Source organism: Dipodomys spectabilis, unplaced genomic scaffold, assembly GCF_019054845.1.
Source record: "Dipodomys spectabilis isolate Male_0828 unplaced genomic scaffold, ASM1905484v1 ptg000175l, whole genome shotgun sequence".
In the NCBI taxonomy this organism is placed as follows: Eukaryota; Metazoa; Chordata; class Mammalia; order Rodentia; family Heteromyidae; genus Dipodomys; species Dipodomys spectabilis.
The window spans coordinates 9,220,015-9,229,299 of record NW_024870852.1 but is presented as its reverse complement, the minus strand read 5'-3'; the positions used below and the strand labels follow the sequence as shown (position 1 = coordinate 9,229,299).

Sequence of the window (9,285 nt, the reverse complement as noted above, 5' to 3'; positions counted from 1 at the left end):
GGATAAGTCTGTGAGACTCTTATCTCCAATAAACCACCAGAAAACTGAAAGTAGTACTGTGGCTCAAGTGGTACAGCACTTGCCTTGACCTGAAATGCTGAAAGACAGTGCCCAGGCCGAGTTCAAGGCCCAAAAAAAAAAGAGTTCAGGGACAGAGCACAGGCCCTGAGTTCAAGCCCTACGATGGACACACACACACACACAAAGCTATCATCTCTGAGGCATATGTGTGGCCATATACACACACATGTAATACACGCACATATACACTTATTTGTACTTAGTTCCCCTCTGTGGGAACCCCTGAATCCTAGGTTAACAGAATTTACCCTCTGAGAACCAGCTCAGTTTATTCTCTGTTGTGTCTTTTGAACTGTGAATTCAGTGAATGTGCCAGCCACTTGTAAGGAGCCAGTGTGAGCAGAAGTGTCCACCCCATGTTCCATCTCCTTCCCTCCTTCTCTTTTCTTCTTTTCTTTTTTTCTGGTCCTGGGGCTTGAACTCAGGGCCTAGGTGCTGTCCCTGAGCCTCTTGTGCTCAAGGCTAGCACTTTACCACTTAAGCCACAGCACCACTTCTGAATTTTTCTGAGTAGCTTATTGGAGATAAGAGTCTCCAGGACTTTCCTGCCCCAGCTGGCTTCAAGCCATGATCCTCACATCTCAGCTTCCTGATTAGCTAGGATTACAGGTGTGAGCCCCTAGCACCCAGCTCTGGGAAGCATTTTTTGGTTGTTCCTTAGCTGGCATGCTAGGGTGCAAATTCCCAGAGCTGTGTTCTGCTGGCACATGCAGGTTCCTGCATGTGCACTCTACTTCCATAAAAAAAAAGGCTTGGCTGAGTGGCTGTTGAAGCACAAGTTTAATGAATGCACTGCAGGCAGGTGTGCACTGGAGGCTGTTTAGGATGGGTTATTATTTTTTTTAAGAGCATGGAGTATTTGAACTTTTTACAATGAAGACATAAGCAGAAAATACAAGTGTGTATATATATATATATATATATATATATATATATATATATATTTTCCCCCAGAAATAGTAACCAGTTGGGTATTTCTGGAGGGGCTACCGGAAGTTGCTAATGGCATTGCTCTGGAGAGGAGCTGGGGGGGGGGGGGAATAGGGGGGGGGTAGAGTTCTTTGATACTCACTGTATACTACTGCATGCATCTTGAACTGTTTATCCAGTATGCAAAATGGCCTATTAAAAACTACTTAACACAGCAAAATAAACACTTTCTGTTCTTGCTGGTGAGAGCTTGGGCCAAGGAGGCCCAGAGGGGTCAAGCAATATCTCGGGGGGTCACCCAGCAAACCTGTTGCAGAAGTGGGCTTCCAGCCCAGAGCACCCAAGCATCTTCTCTGCCCCCACCTCCAGATTTCCTGCCATTGACAAGGTCATAGGCCTTTTCCTGTGGCCTTGCCAGAGGCCGCCTGTACCTGGAGCAGGGTCTGTTCTACGTGTGAGAAGACTGCAGGCAGTAACATGGAGTGCTTGTTCAGTGGAAGTAGAGGGTAGACCTGGCAGAGGTAGTGGTAGCTGTGTGGCCTCCTGAATGCCTCTTAGCTAGGCCTCACAGGGACCCTGGCCAGCCCAGGGAGCCATGCGCTCCTGACTAGCTCTTGCTGTCCTCGGCTCAGCTGGATCAAGTGCCGCAAAAACTTACCCCTGCCTTCCAGAGCGCCCAGGGCTGGCACTCCACTGGGGCAAAGGAAGGACTGCTTCGGGCTTTAAAAGTAGACAAACCCCTGGGCAATGGTGACTCACATCTGTAACCCTAGCTACTCAGGAGGCTGAGATCTGAGGATGCAAGCCAGCCCAGGGCAGGAAAGTCCATGAGACTCTTATCTCCAATTAACCACCAAAAAGCCAAAGTGGAGCTGTGGCTCAAGTGGTATAGCACCTAAGCCCTGAGTTTAAGGCCCAACACTGGCAAAGACAAAGAAAAGAGGCAGACTTCAGGATGTAGGGGAGGAGGGAGTACGGGGTTGTCACTTGCCAGGTGCTTGTTGTCATTAGTCCCCCAAATCATCCCAGCTAAAACAGGGGTGACAACACCTGCCCTCAGCACTGGGGGTGTGGCCCTGGCGGTGGCAGCATGGACAGGACAGGAACAGGGACGATGAGTGCACAGCTGCCTTGTGAAGTGCAATGATGATCAGCTAATATGGGACCCACCTCCCTGGATGACAGCAAGCTCCATTAAAGGCACCAGGAAGGAAGAGGCAAGGTGGACTGTTCACTAAGTGTGCCCATCATAAAATCCGGTGACTGAGGCAGCCTCTGGGAGGACAGGGAGAGGGGACTTTGTACCTCAAGACATCTCGTGGCTTTTGAGTTTTGAACCATGGATCTCATCGTTATTTGCAAATAAATAAAGCGAGCATTTCTTTACCCACCACACCAGACAGCAAATGGTGTTTAGGACATCAGATAAATGGCAGGCAGTGAGGAAGGCTGGTGCTCTCCACTTCCACATTAGCCACCTGCTTGCTCCAGCCTCTGCTCCGGGGCTCAGCAGCCCAGGACATGGCCCGGCCTTTCTCTCTTCCCAGGTAAGGGTCTGCCTCCGACCTCAAGCCCACCAGTCCTTCCCTTCCTTAGCTGGGAGGAGAAAGATACTTTTTTATTTAAAAATACTTTTATTTTAAACCCACCAATTCTCTCTCTCTCATATACATCTCATGTACACACATACACACACGCGCACGCGTACACACACACACACACCTGTCACCAACAGTTTTTGGTTTTCCAGAAGTTCTTTCTTGCCTCAGCCTGGCCATGGTGGACTCAATGGGTCCTCAAGGCTCTCCAGGGTGGGGTGGAGACCTCCCAGGGACTCTGCCCACATGGTCCTGGTCCCAGGCCATTGTCCCTGGTCCCTAGGCAAAGAAGGGATGGCTTGGCTTCTGAGGTCTTCTCCCCTGTCCAGCTCCTGGCCTCTTTCTCTGGGGTCCTGCTTGAAGCAAATGCCGTAGGGGCCCAGGCTCATCTCCGTGGCCCTCGAAGGGGGGCCACTCCCCTGACTTTCAAGCAGCTGCCCCCCAGCTCACGACGGCCACCCTGCAGAAGGAGAGGAAGAGGGGTTAGGAGGAAATACCCTTATGCCTAGCAATCAGCTTGACAACCCATCCCCGTTCTGTCACACTAAAGCAGAAGGAACTTCAAGCAAGCAGGGGGTGCCGTGTAGAGGCCTTGCTTAGAGCAGAAGCAAGGGCGGAGCTGATTGCTCACAAGTGGAAGTTTCTAGAAAAGAGCATGTGGGAAATGGCTGATGGGTGTCCCTCAGACAGGATTTCGCGCAAGCAAGAAGGATGGGAGGGAGCTGGGATGGGAAGATACTTCTTTACCTTCTTATCCCTTCCCTGCTCATCAGTGGCTTTTAAAACCATCCTTACAGGATAGTTACTAGCCTTTAGCAAAAAAATGTCAAGTGGAACCGGGCTACAGTGGCTCGCGCCTGTAATCCTAGCTACTCATGTGGCTGAGATCTGAGGATCACAGTTCAAAGCCAGCCTGGGCAGGAAAAGTCTGTGAGACTCTTATCTCCAATAAGCCACCAGAAAACTAGAAGTGGCGCTGTGGCTCAAGTGGTAGAGCACTAGCCTTGAGCTGAAGAGCTGAGGGACAGCATCCAGGCCCAGAGTTCAAGCCCCACGACCAAAAAAAAAAGTTGAATGGGCCAGGTGCTGGTAGCTTGCACCTGTAATCCTAGCTCCTCAGGAGGTTAAGAGGCTGAGATCTGAGGATCATGATTTGAAGCCAGCCCAGGCAGGAAAGTCCCTAAGAATCTTATCTCCAACAAACTATTCAGAAAAGGCCAGGAGTAGAGCTGTGGCTCAAGTGGTAGAGCTTAGCCTTGAATAAAGCTCAGAACAGCATTCAGGTCCTGAGTTCAAGTCCCAGGACCAGCACATACATGCATACACACAAAAAAGTCAAGTGAGAATAAGAGGCCTTGCATTCAAGCCCCAGTGCAGATCAACTAAAACAATCATCACATACATGTGTATGCATATATAATATACTTTGTGTATACATGTGTATGCATATATAATATACTTTGTGTATGGAGGGGTCTTATGCATCTAAGCATGTATCCTAGTATCTGAAATTTTAATATGTTATAAAGAATAATCTTGCCGGGTCCTGGTGACTTATGCCTGTAATCCTAGATACTCAGGAGGATGAGATCTGAGGACCACAGTTCAAAGCCAGCCCAGACAGGAAAGTCCGTGAGACTCTTTATCTCCAATTAACCACCAGAAAACCAGAAATGGCACTGTGGCTCAAAGTGGTAGAGTGCTGGCCTTGAGCTGAAGAGCTGAGTAACAGCACCCAGGCCCAGAGTTCAAGCCCCACAACAGACCAAAATAATAAAAATAATAATAATCTTTTACACTAAAGGGCCAGCTACCTTCCATGGTCTTGGCACAGCCTGGCTGAGTCCACTGTGTCTGCCTCATTGCCACCAGTATACCATGGATTCCTGGCCTTGCTAAGCCTTCACTGGTGGGGTCTTCACTGGGAACATATTCTCCCCCTCTCATCTCCCTGGGATGGTTTCTCCTGAAACTGCCTAGCACTTCCAGCCTTTGGGATGCATTGCCCAGGGAAAAAGGCAGGGACTTGCCTTTATTCCCTATCAGGCCAGGGGCTCAGGGAAAAGACATTCCTCATTCTGAGGCTCCACTTCTAGCCCAGGCTGGCGTGGAGCAGGTGCCAACCAACGCGGCTTGGATTGGGTGGTGGCCACACAGCTTTCATCCCTACTGGACACCAGAGAGGTCATAGCTGCCAGAGTGCTCCTGATGGGGGCTCCAGTGTTGAGCGACTAGCCCAGAGGCACCTGGCCCCCTGGTAAAAGAGCCAGGCTAGAATGCACACTGTCCAGCAAGCTGTCCTATGTCAGGAACACAACACAGTAAATGCTCACAGCAGAAGACTGGCTGACCAGATGTGAGCTTTGTCCCTGCCCGCCCTCCACCCCCACCCCTAGCCCTGGCCCAGGTTGGGGCAGATCCATCCAGATGTGAGCCCAGCCTCCCTGGAGGCTCGCTGGGCCCAGGGACAGCATGTTCACTAACAGGCAGGGCTATTTTGAGGGCTGAGGCCATGGTCCCAGAGCCTGGGGCCTGGGCTTCTCAGACAAACTTTGGCAGGAGAGGCTGAGGAGAGCGGAGTGGAGTGCTGAGGTTGGGGTAGAAAACTGGCCTCCCCTCCTTTCACTCAAATCCTCAGGGATGGCGAGCATTACCTTCCACCTCAAGTAGGGGCTGTCTGGATCCTGGGTCCCATGAGAATGTTGGGACAGCTCCCTTCCCTGAACCTCAGTCTCACCTAGGACATGGACCCAAAATGATCCCTCGAATCCTGGGACCACCTGAATATCAACTGCCAAGAGAGCAAAGAAGAGATCCTGCAGACCCTGGGCTGTTTGTCCCTTAGGAACTCAGAGTAAGGGTCTTGGTGAAGCAGTGTGGTTAAGAGTCAGGCTCAGGTGGGACAGTCCTGGCCTACAGTCCTTGAATACAGACTGCTAGATGGACCCCAGACAAGTGACTGTGCCTCACAGAGCCTCAGTTTCCCCATCTGTGCCAGGCAGTTATTTATAAGCTCCATGAGCTCGCAGATTTATATCAAGGTCTTAGCACAATGAAGTAGACATGAAGTGTTTACAAGAAGTACCTATTAGTCCCTGCCATGCTCTGCGCACTACCTCTGCTCCTGAGCCAGCCACACCAATGGGAACAGTCTCACAGGAAGGAGGGTCCTGATATGCCCACCCCCAGATGACAAAAGATAAAATCCAAAGCAGAGATGAGAATGTCCTTTCCATCTTCCACACACTCTTGCTACGACAGAGGCCCAGCCCTCAGCTGTCCTCAAGCAGGAAGGAGCCACAGGGACTGCTTTCATGGAGACCTAAGGCCACACCAGGATGAGAGGGAAGTAGAGGCTCAGGGTGAAGGGACAGGGTCTGGGACCTTGGAGCTTCTTAGTCTCAGAGCTCAGAAGGGAACAGGGCTTCCCAAGACAAGCTAGTTTCCTTCCAGTTGAGTCCTTGGAGGGACCAGTGCTGGCCAGGATCTCCCCTGGCCAATTCCCAGAGGAGTCTGTGGAGTTGAGCATCGTGGCTTCTGTAGCCAAATTTGGCCGGGTTCTTGGTCCCACAGATGGATCCCAGGGAAGTGGCCAGGCCCAGATGAGGCCCTGTGAGCTGTGGGACAAGCCTGAGACCTACAGAAGCTAACTGCCCCCATCCTGTCTGCTGAGTGGACACACACCTTCTTCCCAGGCCTGCAGCTCCCTCATTCCCCAACAGACAGGCCTGAGTTCAACTCCTGCCTCATCACTCACAATAGGACCCTGACCAGTGGCAGCATGTCCCTGCAGGTGGAAAGAGTCACAGAGTTGTTCTTGCCTGTGGAGGGATCTAAAAGGGTACCTCATGCAGACTGTCCAGCACCAGTCAGCCTTCAGGAGGAGAGCTGTCACTTTTGCCAGCCAATCTCTGCCTCCCCTCTGTGCCCTACCACCTGTAACTTCTTCCCACTTCCTTCTCCAGGATCTCAAACACCCCTCTTTACCACTTCACCTTGGTTCCCACCCATCCTTCAGGAATTTAGCCAGACCCCAGAGGGAGCTGCCTGCCTCTGGGTTCTGGGCTCTGCCAGGCCCTGCTGCTCTCTTTCTCATCATACCACAGCATCCTTGTCTTCATTTCTCAGTCCTGGTTCTGACACAGCACTAGGAGCACCTGACTGACGTGGGGGACCCACCCCTGCTTCTAGGGTACATTCTCAAAGCCAACACAAGGCAGCTTCTGGAGGTCGATAGTAGGGTGCTTGCTCAGCATGCACAAAACCCAGGGTTCCATCGCTAGCACTATGAAATAATAAAATAGTAATAATTTTCAGAAAGCATCTGCTGGGCAGTTTAGGGCTGCTGAACTGGATGAAGAGATGGAAGGTGGTCAGGGAATACCAGGAAGGCCCACTCAGCCCTCATGTCCCCAACTTCAGCCTGGAGGCCCAGTCCTGGACTTCCCACCTCAGCCTGGGGCAATGAGCGTCCACAGCTGGGAATTGCAGGGACCCTGGAGAAGATATAAACCAGTGGCTAAGAAGACTGACCAGGGAAACTAAGGCAGCCAAGGGGTGAGAAGCCAGTCTGGGGGTCTGGAGGTCTGGGGCCAGGGCACAAAGTAAACAAGTGATTTAGGGCAGACTTGGTAGCCAGAATCTGCCCTAGGATCATTGTCCTGACTACAGGTCCCATGGCCTGACTGATGACTGAAAGCCATTCAGAGCTCTCTGAGCCTCAGTTTCCCCATATGGCACATAGACTGGCTTCCTCAGTTTAGGAAAAGCCCAGACCAGAAGGAAGGAGAGGCTGGGGACAAAGCATGCTGGTTGGGGTCTGGCAAGCGCTGAGGGCCACCCAGCCCTACCAACCAGATCAGCAGGACCAGCTTGGCCTGAATCCCCCATCTCAGAACCTCAGAACAGCTCTGTCCAACCCACTGTTCCTTTGGAGGCTGGGGACTGGCAGGGACCCCCTGCTTCCTCCGGCGGCTGATCAACTGGGTGCCTCAGCTCCGCGTTGGAGGCTTGTCTCTATTTCTTTGCAGTCTGCAGCTTGTGAGTCAGTTCTTAAGATGAGGGTCACTTCATTTGAGATGGGGATATACTGCTCAGCAAGACATACCAGCAATCGCAGCGCCTACCCACCGTAAACGCAGGCATGCGACTTCATCTCCCTGAGCCTCAGATGAGGCTGATCAGTTCATCGCCAAGAACGGAAGGGTTAACCTACCACCTGCTAAACTCTCTCCTGAAGGTCAAGAGGAGGCCAGGCACCAAGCACAGAGGAAGCAAGAGCTCCATCAAGGGCGGTTTTCATTACTCTGCTCCTGTCTTCTTCCCAGATGTAAAGGCATCCCGGGGAACCTCTAGCTAGAGGGGGCGCCCCTCGATTAAATGGGCCCCAGGTTCTGGGTCTCCCTGCGCCCTTTCGGTTTGGAGGAACTTAGTGACTAGCTCTAATAAAACCCTACCTCAGGCGCCCATCACTAACCCCACGCCCCCTCCTTGACACAAGGGGAGGGGGCTCTGCCCCTCCAGGGCTCCCTAGAAGCCCCGTCCCACGCCCTGCGCGCACCCCGCATCGGCCGCCCCGCGCACTCACCCCCTTGCGCTGGTTGCTGAGGCAGAAGGTGCAGATGGAGCGCGGCTGGCGGCCGTCGGCGGGGACGGCGCTCTTGGCGCTGCCCGCCGCGCGGAAGCACGGCTGCCCGTCGTCGGCCGCGTCGCCCAGGAGCAGCACGTTGGCCAGGTGCGCGATGTAGCTGGACGCCAGGCGCAGCGTCTCGATCTTGGAGAGCTTGCGGTCCACCGGCTCGGTGGGGATGAGCGTGCGCAGCGCGGTGAAGGCCGTGTTCACGCTCTGCGTGCGGTCCCGCTCCCGCGCGTTGGCCGCTTGCCGCTGCCGCACCACCACCACGGGACCTGCGCCGCCGCCCGCTCGCCGCCCGCCCCCAGGCCCCGGCCCGCGCCGCGTCGCCTCCAGGCCTTCGCAACAGCCGAACGACTGGTCTGAAGCGTCGCTCTCGCTGCGGTTCTCCTCGTCCTCGCTCAGCAGCCGCACGTCGGGGTACAGCACGTGAGCGCCCACGGGGCGCAGCAGCGCGAACGCCATGTGTACCGGGCTGCGTCCCTCCGGGCGCCGGGCCACCCTGCGTAGACCGCGCCCCGCGGTGCGCTCCCGCGCGCTCCCACGGCCCCGCCGGCCGCCGCCTTATAGCCGAGGGAGGGGCCAATCACAGGGCGGATCCGGGCCCGGGGCGGGGGCGAGGGGCTCCGCTGGGCCAATGGGGAGCCGCTCGCCCCGCCCCGGCCAATGGCAACGCACTGGTCGTTCCAGGCCCCCAGGTTGAAAGCGGCCCGGGAGCTGGGGGAGCCCGCCCCCGCCCCCGCCCCGCAGGTTCGAGGTGGGCTCTGGAGAGCGGGGCAGTTGCTTCGGGTTTGTAAAGTGGAGCCCGGATCCCGACTTCCAGATCTACTTACTGGCGGGTCTCTTCTACTAGCTTGGTCTGTTTTCTCCTTCCGAAAGCGTGGTTGATGTCTTCCGGCCCTCCAATTCTAATCCCGTGGCGCTGTAACTTCCCGGTGTGTAAAGCAGTCGGGGGAAAGCCTTGCGGGGCTTACAGCATCCCGGCAGTTCTGGGGCGTGGCCTAGGGGTCCTCATTTTGTCTAAGTCCACGGTGATGGTCACGG

At 54.3% G+C, this 9,285-nt stretch overlaps 1 protein-coding gene across 1 annotated transcript; it reads right to left on the bottom strand.

The window, feature by feature from the left end:
• Positions 1-2,677: 2,677 nt before the first annotated feature.
• Positions 2,678-8,759, bottom strand: Tcf15 (transcription factor 15). Its single transcript, XM_042694717.1, has 2 exons — positions 8,197-8,759; positions 2,678-3,069 (listed from the first exon to the last, which is right to left on the bottom strand). The coding sequence occupies exons 1-2, from the start codon at positions 8,704-8,706 to the stop codon at positions 2,995-2,997; spliced, it is 585 nt and encodes a 194-aa protein (XP_042550651.1). The 5' UTR covers positions 8,707-8,759; the 3' UTR covers positions 2,678-2,994.
• Between the last annotated feature and the right edge of the window lie 526 nt (positions 8,760-9,285).